The sequence below is a fragment of the Megascapheus bottae genome, chromosome 29 (assembly GCF_031878675.1).
Source record: "Megascapheus bottae isolate mThoBot1 chromosome 29, mThoBot2.hap1, whole genome shotgun sequence".
Lineage (NCBI taxonomy): Eukaryota > Metazoa > Chordata > Mammalia > Rodentia > Geomyidae > Megascapheus > Megascapheus bottae.
The window spans coordinates 8,822,840-8,837,717 of record NC_143537.1 but is presented as its reverse complement, the minus strand read 5'-3'; the positions used below and the strand labels follow the sequence as shown (position 1 = coordinate 8,837,717).

General features: G+C 42.3%; 1 protein-coding gene across 3 annotated transcripts in view; it reads left to right on the top strand.

Annotated features, from left to right (window-relative positions):
* The window catches only part of Canx (calnexin), a 25,885-nt gene continuing 11,007 nt past the window's right edge, over positions 1-14,878 (top strand). Inside the window, exons 1-5 of one of the 3 annotated variants that reach the window (XM_090321103.1) lie at positions 1-85; positions 11,541-11,717; positions 12,312-12,385; positions 13,080-13,138; positions 13,520-13,661. In XM_090321103.1, the coding sequence (XP_090177229.1) occupies positions 11,544-11,717; positions 12,312-12,385; positions 13,080-13,138; positions 13,520-13,661 (449 nt within the window). In that variant the 5' untranslated portion in view covers positions 1-85; positions 11,541-11,543. The other 2 variants (XM_090321102.1, XM_090321104.1) reach the window with 2 other exon arrangements.

The window sequence follows — 14,878 nt, the reverse complement described above, 5'->3', positions numbered from 1 at the left end:
TTTGGCGTTAGCCGTATCTACTCAGGAGCCGAGGGGCGGACACAGGCCCGGGCTTCGTGCGGTGGGGCTCGCTCGCGCGGCAGCGGTAAGCCGAGGTCTCTCGGATCTGCGGCACGTGACGGGTCGGGGCCGCCTCCGCCGCTGTCTCCTCTGCAGCGCGGGGCCGGGTGTGCGGGTGGAAGGTACGCGGGCCCCGCCGAGTGGTCTCCGGTTGGCCTGAGGTGAGGTGGGAGGCTTCACCCGGAGGGGCTCGGGCCTGTGAGGACCGCGGCGGTGGGGGGGAGGGGGAGGGGGAGGGCCTGCACACGCCTCGTGCACACGCCTCGCGGCGGCTGAGGACGTCGGGCGTGGTCGGGGGGGTCTTCGGGGGAGGCTCTGGCTTTTCCAAGGCTCGGGCCCAGGCCTGCGCACCCGCCGTGAGGGGAGAGGCCGAATTCGGGCAGCCTGGCTAGAGGAGCCCGGCCCAGGCCGCCCCGCCGGGCTCGGGAGGCGTGGCAGGTGCCCTGGGGCCTCCCTTGACCTCCCAGGACGCGAACTGGTTCCTGTGTCTTGGTTCTTCTGGGCCTGGCCGCCTGGGCCCGCCCCGAGGTGGGCCGAATTAACCCGTTGGGAATCTTGAGCGGGGATTGGGCCTAGCGGGTATCCCTAGTAGTAGGGAATAGTGACTTGAACCCAGAGACTACCTATAGGGTTAGCTTTCCAGCTACAGAGCTTGAAAACGAGGCCCTTAAAACGGAGGCGGAAGGAGAAGGTACTAGAACATTCAGTGCTTGGAAAACTTGCAGCATCCGATGTGTGTGTTGTGGGGGGGGGGGGGTAGGTAATGATCCATTCGGAGATTCTCCAGATCTTCAAAAAGCAAGAAAACGACTAAAAAGCCCACCTAGTATACCTCAGTTACAACCGTGAAGGAAACTGAAGCCTAGAGGTATGAAATGCCTGTCCCAAGGTCATGCAGGTAGTCTAATGGTCACATTGGGATTATAATGGGCCGTAAGGTAGTTTGGATGCTGAACATGAAGGCCCGGGTTCAAGTGCTTCAGCCTGTTGGTTGCTATGTTAACTTGGGCCATTTTCTTACCTTTTGGGCTTAGGCAGTAGATGTAAGTGAGGCTTAGAATGTTAAAAAGTTAAGATGTGTAATAATTGTACAGAATTATTGTGGTCTGAATGAATGCCTTGGTCCACAGCATTGATACCTTAAGTCTTTGAGTTAAGTACTGTACCCTGGGCCTGAAGTCACATTTTTGGTGATGGAAGAAGGAACTGGACCTTATTGTGTATAAACTGCTGGGCATGGCTCTGGTAGTTGAGGGAAGTTAAACTGAGCCGAATATTAAAAGCTTCTGAGGACAAAGGTGAACCACAGTTAAGTTTTTTTACTTCTAGTTTAGGAAATAGAAGGTTTGGGGTATTTATTGTTGTTGTAGTTGTTTTTTAACACTTTTTTAAAGAGGAAAATTTGTATTGAATTTTAAAATCCTGCTGTATCTTAATTTCATCTTCTTTCAGCAATGTTAAGGGTCATGAGTAGAGTCAGTTCCTTGGAAAATAACTTTTATTAAACTTACAGCAGAAGAATTGAGTGTGGAAGTTCTCCTTTTCACCATCCAGGTTGCACAAACAAGGCAGGTAATCAAGAGAAGCATCATGAGAAGTTTCCAGTTAACTGTGTACTGCAGTGAATGTCACACAATAGAAATTGTCTGACCAGTCTGAAAGTGGGTGTCAGTGTCCTTACTATCTTAACTGAGCAGTTCACTTAGCCCATTATCTTCCAAGAACCATGAGGTTCAACGTTTGACAGAGGTGCCTGCTGTTTTTGGCAATGACACTGTTGCATCATTCATATGTATGTGTATGTGTATATATCCTGCCATGCAAGATACTTTAAGGGAGTTGGTAGGCATGGATGCAGGTCTCTGGTACTAGAATTCTGTGCCCAATGTGGTTAACTAGCTTGTGTGTAGATTAAAAAGGAGTTAGTCTCCCATTTGCCTAACCTTTAGGGGAATTGGGAGGGGCAGATAAGGTGGTGAATATGAAACTGCTTTGAAGAGTGCAGTGAGCTGGGAAAATATAATTGGTGGCTCGTAGTAACTCCTAGGAAATAATGAAAGTGCTAGCTGAACATTGCTGGCTCATGCCTGTAATCCTAGCTACTCAGGCTGAGGTCTGAGGACCCTGGTTCAAAGACAACCAGGGCAGGAGAGTCTGAGACTTTTATCTCCAATTAGCACCATCACCTCCCCTACAAAAAGAAAAAAAGAAAAAGCCAAAATTGGAGCTGTGGTTTAAGTGGTAAAATACTAGTCTTGAGCAATAAAAATAAACTTCAGGCACAGCATCCAAGCCCTGAGTTCAAGCACCAGGACCAGCACATACAAGTAAGTCACTTAGCACAAAGATAACCTATATATAACTTTCTACAAAACTTGTTGGGAAGCTGGGCACGATGGCTCACACCTGTAATCCTAGCTACTCAGGAGGCTGAGATCTGAGGATCAAGGTTCAAAGCCAGCCCAGGCACAAAAGGATCTGAGACTCTTATTTCCAGTTAACCTCAAGAAAACAGGAAGTGCTCAAGGGTAGTGCAGTAGCCCTGAGCTGAAGAGCTCAGGGACAGTGCCTACGCTGAGTTCAAGCCCAGTGACCCACAAAAAACAACAAAAAAAAACTTTTCAGGAGAGTACTGCTTGAATGCTTTGTTATGGCAACAAGTGTTAACCTTAACTGTGAAACTATTATTTATTTTCAGAATTATTATTTTGCCAGTCGTGGGGTTTAAACTCAGGGCCTAGGTACTGTCCTTGAGCTGCTTATTCAAGGCTAGCACTCCTCACTTGAGCCACAGTGCCACTTCCTGCTTTTTCTGTTTATGTGGTACTGAGGAATTGAATCCAGGGCTTCATGCATACTGGACAAGCACTCTACTACTAAGCCACATTTCCCAGCCCTCAAATTATTTTTTAAAATGGAATTTAGGGAATCTTCAGTATTTTGAGTATTTACATCTTTTGCTTTTTGTAGTACTGGGTTTGAACTCTACCTCATGCTTGCTTTACCATTTGAGAGCTTTGTTCTCCCCCCACCCCCCAGGGCTTGAAGGACTAGTCAAATTTAAATTTTTTTTTTTTGCCATCCCTGGGGCTTGAACTCAAGGCCTGAGCTTCGTTGCTGAGCTTCTTTTGCTGAAGGCTAGCACTCTTACCACGTGAGCCACAGCTCTACTCTACCTTTTTCTTTATATGTGGTACTGAGGAATTGAACCCAGGGCTTCATGCCCTATTGGTGGCTCTACCACTAAGCCAAAATCCCAGCCCAGTAGTTACATCTTAAACTTGAACCCAGGGCTTCATGCCCTATTAGTGGCTCTACCACTAAGCCAAAATCCCAGCCCAGTAGTTACATCTTAAACTTAATTGTTTATAGGAAAAATATTGCTATAGAAAATTTATTTTTACTATTATTATTGGTATTGAACCTGGAATGTTGCACCTGCTAGACAAGTACTTTGCCACTGAGCTACATCCTAGCCTAGAGAAATTAATTCTAATGTTTGTAGATAAATGTTTATAGGCATGGGCCATTGATTCACAGCCCATGCTGTGTTTAAATTTGCTTATATATTGAAAAGAACATTAGGCAATTTTTTTTTCTGTTTCTAAGTATCATAAACTTAAAGGAATTAGAGTAAACATTGCTCGACTTATTTTAAAGAGATAAGTCTCAGAAAGAAAAATGTACAAGTAAGTTTCCCATAGATAATTCTACCAACTATTTACAAAAGTAGCAACAAACCTTCACAAACCACTGAGAAAAGGGGATAGAGGAAGAGTCATTTTCTACCTGAATCTATAAGGCTAGAATTACCTCAACCAAGAGAAAAACTACAATTGATGAAAACAATAGTTAGGTGCTGGTGGTTTATGCCTGTAACCTTAGCTAGGTTGAAATTGAAGATTGTGGTTCAAAGCTAGCCCAGGCATTAAGGTCCATGAGACTTAGCTCCAATTAACTACCAGAATAAAACAAATGGAGAGGTGGCTCAAAATACTAGAGAACTAGCCTTGAATATAAAAGCTCAGGAACAGGGGCAGGAGTTTAGCCCAGTGGTAGAGTGCTTGCCTAGAATGCACAAAGACCAGGGTTGGATTCCTTGGTACCATGTCCATAGAAAAAAGCTGGGAGTAGTGTGCCCTTGCTCAAGTGGTGGTTGAGCTCTATCCTTGAGGGAAAAGCTCAAGGACAATGCTCAGGCCCTGAGTTCAACCCCAGGACCGCCCCCCCCCAAAAAAAAAAAGCCTGGGGGAACAGTGCCAAGACATCAAGTTCAAGCCCAGGACTAGCATAAAAAGGGAAAAAAAACCATAGATTTAGTTCAGAAAGTTGATTTTAAAAAAACCTTTTTTTTTTTTTTTTTGGCCAGTCCTGAGCTTGAGCTCAGGGCCTGAGCACTGTCCTTGGACTTTATCAAGGCTAGAGCTCTACCACTTGAGTCTCAGCACCACTTCCAGCTTTTTTCTATGTATGTGGTACTGAGGAATTGAACCCGGGTCTTCGTGCATGCAAAGCAAGCACTTTACCACTAGGCCAAACTCCCAGCCCCTTAAAAAATCTTTTACGTTGTTATTATAAAGGTGATTTACCAGAGGGATTACAGTTATGCAAATCAGGTCAAGAGTACATCTCTTTTTAGACAATGTCCTCATCTCTGGCCCTCCCAGTTTTTAGCTGTTCTCAGATTGTTTTAAAGTAAATAAATACTAGCGAATTGAATTTGGCAGCATACAGAACTGAATAAAAGGAGTTATACATCACGATCAGGATTAAAGTACACTTAACCTTAGCCATAACATGAGAAACAATAACTATGATTAAGCAGAATTTATTCCTAGAACCCAAGGTTGGTTCAGCATACCAAAAATATTGTAGGTTACCACATTAACGACAAAACTATATGGTGATCTCATCAGGCACAGAAAGTAATCACCCATTCTTGATAAATACTCAGCAATCTAGGAACAGGAAGGAATTTTCCAGTATAATTCAGTGGTAGACATCCTTAGCCAGGTGCAGTGGTTCGTGCCTGTAATCCTACCTACTCAGGAGGCTGAGATCTGAGGATCGAGGTTCAAAACCAGCCCAGGACACAAAAGGAGATGAGACTCTTAGGGCAGTAGCCTTTGCTGAAGAGCTCAGGGACAGCACCCAGACCCAGAGTTCAAGCCCCATGACTCACACAAAAAAATCTCCTTACTTGAAAATAGCTCGAGGAGCCCTTATTTATATGTGAGCAGACCCGTACTGAGGTTATGAAAGCTTTGCTTTTGAGTCTTGTCACTTCATAATTCTTTAGTGTTTACCAAGTTTTTTTTTGCCAGTCCTGGGCTGGAGCTCAGGGCCTGAGCACTGTCCTTGGACTTTCTCAAGGCCAGAGCTCTACCACTTGAGCCTCAGCACCACTTCCAGCTATTTTCTATATATGTGGTACCGAGGAATCAAACCCGGGTCTTCGTGCATGCTAGGCAAGCACTCTGCCACTAGGCCAAACTCCCGGCCCCTGTTTACCAGTTTTTAAAGTTGATCTAAATAATTGTCTGGATTTTCTTTTTCTTTTCTTTTCTTTTTTTGGCCAGTCCTGGGCTTGGGCTCAGGGCCTGAGCCCTGTCCTTGGACTTTCTCAAGGATAGCACTCTACCACTTGAGCCTCAGCACCACGCCCGGCTTTTTTCTATGTATGTGGTATTGAGGAATCAAACCCGGGTCTCTGTGCATGCTAGGCAAGCACTCTACCACTAAGCTAAACTCCAGCCCAGTTGTCTGGATTTTTTTTATATATTTTTCAGAGTATATTTGCTTCTGTTAAAAATAGTTATTTATTTGGGTGTCAGAGGCCCATACCTGTATTCCTAGCTACTTGAAAGGCTAAGATTGGGGAGACTGGTTTTGAGGCCAACCAAGGGAGAGAAATTCACAAGACACCCTTCTCAGCAAGAGCTGGACTTAGTGGCTTGTGGTTTGTTATCCTAGCTATGTAAAGCTTAACATATACGGATTGTGCTCTTTATTTTAAAAACCAACAAAAATCAGAGCTGGCTTAGTAGTAGGAGCATCTGTGAGTAGCAAATAACAAGGTCCAAAGTTCAAACTTAGTACCACCAAATAATAAATAATATATTTAGGTGGTCTTGGAAGTTGATACTTTCAGCATTCTGGATGCTGAGGTATGAGGATTTGAATTCTGACACAGACTATTACATAGCAATACCCTGTTTAAACTAACCAAACAAGAAAAATAGGCTGTTTAGGGTCAGAGTAGTACTGAGCTTACATAGCTTGTTTAAAGCCTTGGGTTTGATCTCTAGCACCACAATAAAAAGAGGGGATATAATTATTGGAAGTCTTAAGTACATTATTAAATATAAATTAGTAAAAGGCTATCTTTAATTTAGGAAAATTCATAATGAAAAGTTATTGGTGGTAGAATAGGAAAAAAAATCACAACTCAACCTTTAACTTTCCATATCCTATATACTATTAGAAGGAAGCATTAAAGAAGAAATCGTAAAATGTAGTTTGAGGAAATCAAGTTTTTCTTGTTATGTAAAGTAGCTCAGCTTGTTATCCATGCATATTAAGTCTTTGGGTTAAATATGAGAATTTAAAAGTTAGTCACCTGGGCTTGATGTGTCTGTCCTCCACATCAAGAGTACTTGCTTGTCTTGCATGTGCTAGGTTTTGGGATCTGTCCCAACATAAGAACAATTCTCATCTGGTTTTATGAATTGTGTTTGAGTAAACGGTTGAATGACTAGTTTTCCAACTATAAATAGGAAAAGGAATTAAGCTGACTAAGGCTTTACAAGGGTGGGAGAAACCAGAAACCTAGCTACTCAGGAGGCTGAGATGTGAGGATGCCAGCCCACAAAGGAAAGTGTGAAACTATTATTTCCAATTACTCACCAGAAAATGAACTGGGCCTCTGGCTCAAGAGTGCTAGCCTTGAGCAAAAGAAGCTCAAGAGACAGCACACTGGCCCTGAGTTCAAGCCCTATTACTGACAAAAAAGTAAAACTCAAGAGCTGGCTTTATAGCTCAAAGGTAAATCAATTATTTAACATTCATGAGGCCTTGTTTATGATCCTTATTACTTAAAGCTGGAAATGGTGCTATGACTCTAGTGGTAGAGCGCTATTCTTGAGCAAAAGAAGCTCAAGGACAGAGCCCAGGTCCTGAGTTCAAGCCCCAATACTGAAAAGGGGAGGGAGGAAGACACACACAATTTGGGCAAGTTGTTCTGGACTTCAGTTTTTCCTAAAGGAGAACAGAGAGACCATATTTATGTAATATTTTTTCAGCTGTACAATGACTTAGGGTGAGGGGGATGGTGATGAAGAGATCAACCATTTGAGGCATGATGCTATAACTTTTAATAAATGTTTTATTTGTTATTTCTACTCTTTGCGAAGCAGGTTTCCTGTCTATTTCTGACATAGTCTCAATTCTGGGTATTGAGCTCAGGGCAGGCATTCAACCACATGAGCTGTGACTGCGGCCTCTTTTCTCATTGATTATTTCTGAATCTTGCTTTATGCTCTGCACCTGCCTGGACTTCTGTTTGTGCATTACTGTGCTGCTAGAGATAACGGATGTGTACCACTGCTCTCAGCCATTGTGCTTCACTGGGAAGCTGGGATAACAGGCACATGCTACCACTGCCAGCCATTTTTTGAGTGCCTCAAACTTCTTTTTTCCTGGGATGGCCTTAAACTGTGAGTCTCCTCTCAGCTCCCATGTCCATCTCTCAAGTAGCTAAGATTGGCCTTTTTATTGTTTGAAACAGTTACAGGTTATCAGAAAATAGAGTATAGTGAGTACCCAAAATGTTCTGTGTCTAGTTTGTAATATCATTTACAATAATAACATTAATATGGTATATTTATTAAAATTAATGAGCCAGTTTTGATACCACTTTTTGAGGCTGTCTTTATTGTTAGTTAGCAATGTGCTTTTTGAAAAATTATTCCTTCCAGTCTTTGGGGCTTGAACTCGGGTCCTAGGTGCTATCTTTGAGCTTTTCTGTTCAAGGCTAGCAATCTACCACTTGAGCTACAGCTTTGCTTCTGGTTTTTTAGTTAGAGATTAGAGTCTCATGGAATTTCCTGTGTAGTCTGGATTCAAACCAAGATTCTCAGATCTTAACCTTTCAGTGGTTTAGAATTACAGGTATGAGCCACCAGCACCCAGCTAGGAATTTTAGCTTCTTTCACATTTTGTTTGGTGGTTTGAGCACTTAGTTGTTCAACAATATTCCATTATTTTGGATGTGATGTAGTTTTTCATTCACCTGTTGAAGGACATTTTGGTTGCCCACAGATTATTTACCTAGTAGCAGTGCTAGTGATTATAAGTCCATTCTAAGTCCATGGCTTTTTTCGTGTGTGTGTGTGTCAGTGTCACTTGTGAGGCCTGAGCTCAGCTCTGTCCCTGAATTTTTTGCTCAAGGCAAGTGTTCTGCCACTTGAGACATAGCTCTACTGTTTGTTATGGGAAGTAAGAGTCTCACAGACTTTCTGCCCTGGGCTGGCTTCAAACTGCAATCCTCAGATCTCAGCCTCTGAGTAGCCAGGACTACATACATGAAGCACAAGTGCCCAGCAAGCCTGTAGTGATAACCACATAGTAGTCTAACGATAAGCTGCATTCTTTGTTGTAGTTGTTTTTAATTGGGTTTTCTTATTGTTCATTGAGTTTTTTTGTGTGCTTTAGAACCAGGAGATGTGTGTTTTGCAAGTACCTTCTGCCAGTTTATGATTGTCTTTGGTGTTTTTACAGGATAGAAACTTAACATTTATAGGGCTGAGAATGTGGCTTTGGTGATAAGAGTGCTTGCCTCGCATGCATGAAGCCCTGGGTTCGATTCCTTAGTATCACATAAGCAGAAAATGCTGAAAGTAGCTCTGTGGTTCAAGTGGTAGATCAGTAGCCTTGAATACAGAGAGGCTCAGGAACAGAGCCCAGGCCTGAGTTCAAGTCCTAGGATTGGCAAAAAAAAAAAAGGTAGATAAAACAGCATACATAAAGCCAGCTATGAGAACCAACTTGTCGCATAGTTGGGTGATAGAGGTTTCCCAGCCCCCTTCACAGAGTCTAGATAATGCAAAAGTAGAAGAGCGCCCAAGTAATTCTTGTCTAAAATACAGGTCCTATAACTATGGGTGCAAGGGAATTAGTAGTGGGAGCGAAGTGTTCTCAATATGACACATTGCCTACTGCTTAAGAACTCTTTCCTTTTTATTGGGATTGTTAAACTTTCTCCATGTTATCTATCCCCCTTCTCATTTATTGATCCCTATCCTGGGCCAGGCTTCCCACTAAACCTTCCGGAAAGATCTGTTCTGGATCACTTCTTTTGTTGCTCTTTCCTGAGAAGGGTTCTTGTCCTCTGCCTCTTGACACACCTTTTCATAAGTATGCAATAACATATTGTCTAGTATATTAGAAATTAGGAATTTGGAGTCCTCAAATCATCCTTATTGGTTGTCATGAGTAGGTTAATATCACTAAGTCTTGGTTCTAAAAGTATAACAGAAAATGAGAGTTGCTCCTAGAAGGTTCACAGGAAATAATGTGTATTAAAATGTCTTTTTTTGGGGGGGGTCATGGGGCTAGAAACTCTGCCTAGGCGCTGTCCTTGAGCTCTTCAGCTCAAGGGACTGCCCTATTCTTGAGTCAAGCCAAAGCCCCACTTCCCTTTTCTGGAGGTTAATTGGAGATAAGAGTCTCAGGTGGCTTTGAACCTTGATCCTCAGATCTCAGCCTCCAGAGTAGCTAGGATTGCAGGCGTGAGCCACTGTGCCCAGCTAAAAATGCTTTTATAAACTGGAACACTGCACAAATTGATTGTAAACCATAATCAGTACTTCCTGGGTCATAAGCTACACAATCCCTTTGGAGATCAGTAATAATAGTAACCATGTCTCGTCTCCTACAAAACTAAAATTAATAAAATGAGCGAGAAATGCCTAGATACTTTATATAAATGGGGTTATGAATTACCTTTCTTCAATTGGTTTATTTTTCTTAGCCTAACATTTCAAGGTTCACCCATGTGCTAGCATGTGACAGGATTTCCTTTTAAGGCTGAATAGTATTCCATTGTATGTATAATGCCTCATTTTGTTTTTCCTTTCGTCTATCTTTTAATGGATATTTGGGTTGCTTCCACTTCTTAGCTATAGTGCTGCTGTGAGCATGGGTGTACAAACATCTCTGTGAGATCCTGCTTTGAGTTATTTTGGCTACAAAATGCCAAAATGGGATTGCCGGAACATATGGCAACTGCTTTTCCATAGCAGTTTCACCATTTTACAGTCCTTTTCACACACAGTACTTAAGGATTCCAACTTCTCCACGTCCCTGACAACATTTGACTAACCTTTCAAACTTCACTATTCTTAGAAAGTATGTTTACTGTAGTGGTTTTTAGCTGAAACTGTGGACTTGAACTGATTTTAAATCAAGGGAAGGAATTGTGGTCTGGGAGAAATCAAACCAGTGGGCCACAGTAATTGCAGATATTGGACAGAAAGATAAGCAGAATTCACAATTTGTCATAAAGACCAGAAAACAATAAATACTTGTGTATTTCAGGGTGATTTTAGTTGTGTGCACCCGTGTGTGCGTGTGCATGCACATATGTCTATGCTTCACATTTGGGGAATCGCAGGAAGGAAGGTACCTGGAAAGACTAGATTTGCTTGGGTAAAATTGTGAACAGTAAAATAAGATTAAAAAAAGATTGCCCCTGACTTGACTTTTCTCTTCTTTCCTTCCTTCCTTCCTTCCTTCCTTCCTTCCTTCCTTCCTTCCTTCCTTCCTTCCTTCCTTCCTTCCTTCCTTCCTTCCTGCGTTCTTGTGGGGGCCTGGACACTGTCGCTGAGCTCTTCAGCTCAAGGGCTACCGTCCTATCCTTGAGCCAAGCCCCACTTCCTGTTTTCTAGAGGTTAATTGGAGATAAGAGTTTCAGGTCCTTTTGTGCCTGGGCTGGCTTTGAACCTCCATCCTCAGATCTCAGCCTCCTGTGTAGCTAGGATTACAAGCGTAAGGCAAGTGCCTGGCTGTCCCTGACCTTCTTTTGCCCAAGTCTAGCACTCTTCTATTTGACCTACAGTATCACTTGTAGCCTTGGTTGTGGAGCTTGAATTCAGGACCTGGGCACCGTCTCTGTCACTCAAGGCCAGCACTTCACCACTTTCATCCCCAGCTTCACTTTCTGTCCAGGCAGGCTTCTAGCCATGATCCTCAGATCTCAGTGTCCTGAGTAACTCAGATTGCAGGCGTGAACCACAGACACCTGGTTCATCTTCATTATTTTATTGTAATGCTTCTTAATCTCTGTAGAATATAGTAAGGTTTCTTTTATCTATTTGGTTTGAAAGCTTTATTTTTAAACGTGGAAGTGGGAAAGATTAGTAGTCTTTCTGAAATTTAAAATAAGCACATTTCATTTATCTTACTCTTTTTTTAATATGTAGATCATGGAAGGGCGATGGTTACTGTGTATGTTACTGGTCCTTGGAACTGCCATTGTTCAGGCTCATGATGGACATGACGACGATATGATTGATATTGAGGATGACCTCGATGATGTCATTGAAGAGGTAGAAGACTCAAAATCGAAACCAGATACCAGCACTCCTCCATCTCCAAAGGTTTGACATGGTTTTGGAACCTGTTACTTCATGGTAAAATATGAAGATAGGGCTTGAGGATATATATAGTTCAGTGGTAGAGAGCTAGTATGTTCAAGGCTGAATTTAAACTCCAATATTAAAGAAAAATTAAAAAATTTAAACATAGTAGGCCAAACAATAACACAAGGCTGAATTCAAGCTCCAGTATCAGTGGAAAAGAAAAGAAAATGTTCGGGGGGGGGGGCACTTTTTTTTTTCTTTCTGATTCTGGGGCTGAAACTCAGGGCCTAGGTCCTGTCCATTTTATTTTGCTCAAGGCTAGCATTCTACCACTTGAGTCACTCCACTTCCTGCTTATCACCAATTAAGCACCAAAAAAGGATAGTAGTTTGAAGCTAGCCCCAGAAAGAAAGCCTACTATTCTCATCTCAGCCTCCTCAGTAGTTGGGATTTACAGGGATGAGCCACTAGTGCTTGGCCAGGGGTGGGGGAGGGAAATTAAGGCAGGGTCTGACCTATGCCTAATTTGTAAAGTGCCAGAATTACAGAATTTGTGAACCACTAGGCTCAGCTAAAATTTCAATTCCTAATTCACTTCCATGTTCAACATAGGTAACCTACAAAGCTCCAGTTCCAACAGGAGAAGTTTATTTTGCTGATTCTTTTGATAGAGGCTCTCTGTCAGGGTAAGTGTTTTCCTAGGTTGAAAAACTATACACATATTGGACATCATGCAAAATTGAGTAGTGGATATTGGATCTTTTTGGGGCCATACTTTTTTTTTTTGGCCAGTCCCTTGGCTTGAACTTGGGGCCTGAGCACTGTCTTTGGTCTTTTGCAAGGCTAGGGCTCTACCACTTGAGCCATAGCAGCATTTCTAGCTATTTTCTCTGTATGTCGTACCAAGGAATCGAACCCGGGTCTTTGTGCATGTTAGGCAAGCACTATACCACTAGGCCAAACTTCTGGCCTTTGGATACTTTTTACTCAAGGTTAGCGCCTTGCCACTTGAGCCATAGCACCACTTTCAGCTTTTTCTTTTTCTTTTTTTCTTGGCCAGTTCTGGGCTTGGGCTCAGGGTATGAACACTGTTCTTGGTTTTTCTCAAGGCTAGAACTCTACCACTCTACACCATTTCTGGTTTGTTTGTTTTTTTTGTATATGTGGTACTGAGGAATCGAATCCAGGTCTTCGTGCATGCTAGGCAAACACTCTACCACTAGAGCAAACTTCCAGCTTCTTTCAGCTTTTTCTGAGTATATGGTAACCGAGAAATCAAACCCAGGGCTTCGTGCATGCTAGGCAAGCACTCTACCACTAGACCACATTGCTGACCCCTGTCAGTTGAATCTTAATTTGAGAATTTATCTTTTATTACAGGTGGATTTTATCCAAAGCCAAGAAAGATGACACTGATGATGAAATTGCCAAATATGATGGTGAGAATTTGATTTTGTCTAGCAGATTCAGGCGATGTGTCTCCATGGCATCTCTTTAAGACTAGCTAGTTTCCAAGAGGATTCCTTGGGAATTGCACCATCTTCTTTATGTGTTGTCTTACTTGATAGGATTAGACCTATGTAATCTCCTGTGATGCTGTATATTATGAAGTTTTTTTCCCCCAAGGCATTAGTATAAAGAATATGTTAAATATCTTATTATTTGATAAATATGTATGTACATTATATTAATAGCCATGGAATAATGGAGTATGTTAACAGTCAGTATAATAGATTCTTGTAACATCTAGTTAAGTTTCCTTTTAAAAGACCTTCAAATATGTGGTTAAATGGAGATCTTTTTTTTCTTTTGTCTTGCAGGAAAGTGGGAGGTAGATGAAATGAAGGAAACAAAGCTTCCAGGCGATAAAGGACTAGTGTTGATGTCTCGGGCCAAGCATCATGCCATTTCTGCTAAATTGAATAAGCCCTTCCAATTTGATACCAAGCCTCTCATAGTCCAGTAAGTGAAATTCTTGTTAAAAGCTTTCTAGAAAGGCAATTTAAGAGAACATCAGAAAACTATGTAGGAATTTTTTTTTTTGCCAGTCCTGGGCTTGAGCTCAGGGCCTGAGCACTATCCTTGGACTTTCTCAAGGCTAGAGCTCTACCACTTGAACTTCAGCACCACTTCTGACTTTTTTCTATATATGTGTTACCAAGGAATCGAATCCGGGTCTTCATGCATGCTAGGCAAGCACTCTACCACTAGGCCAAACTCCCAGCCAAAAATTAGGAAATTTTATATATTGTGAATACATATATGTTGGGGTCCTTCTCGAATGTCTAGGAGGGGGGTAAAATGGCGATGGAGCCTACAAATAATTCCGGGAACACAGACTCTGGAGATCAGACTCTCAGTGCAGATCTAACTTTATTTTAGAGAACGTGCTCGCTAAAAACAGATTGAGCAGTGGTAGTTATTGGGTCTTTTCCGAATGTGACTGTCAGTCAATGGTGTCCTGACACATGCCCCTGCTCCTGCTTGAGGTGGGAAGGGCCAGTGCTTGCATCACTGAGTGTCCAGCACGGAGTCACGGAAGCACAGGTGGCAAACAGCCTGGGCTCCTACACCACTAGCTAGGAGTCCCCACACATATATATACATACATATGTGTGCATATATATGTGTATACGCGTGTACATACATAAATGTTTGTATACATGTGTGTGTATTCTGAAATTTAGAATCCTGAGATTGTTTTTGTATGCTTAACCAAGTATTTTGAAACAAATTGGTTGTTTTCTTTGTTTTTTTTCTTCCTTGATTGTGGGGCTTGAACCTGGTCACTGTCCCTGAGCTCTTCAACTTAAGGCCAGCACTCTACTGCTCTGAGCCACAGCACCACTTCTGGTTTTCTGGTGGTTAATTGGAGATAATGTCTCACAGACTTTCGTACTTGGGCTGGCTTTGAACCACGATCCTCAGCTCTCAGCCTCCTGAGTAGCTAGGATTAAAAGCATGAAATACTGGTACCCAGCTTAGTTATTTTCTTCATAATAAAGGAATATCTGAATTTTTCATAAGTATTGGGAATCTGATTTATGGTTCAATTTTATTTTTCTTAGTTATTTTTTGTGGGAATGGATAGAACATACAAAAATAGTAGGTAGGGCTGGGATGTAGCTCAGTGGCAAAGCACTTGGCTAGCAAGTACAACATACTAGGTTCAATCCCCA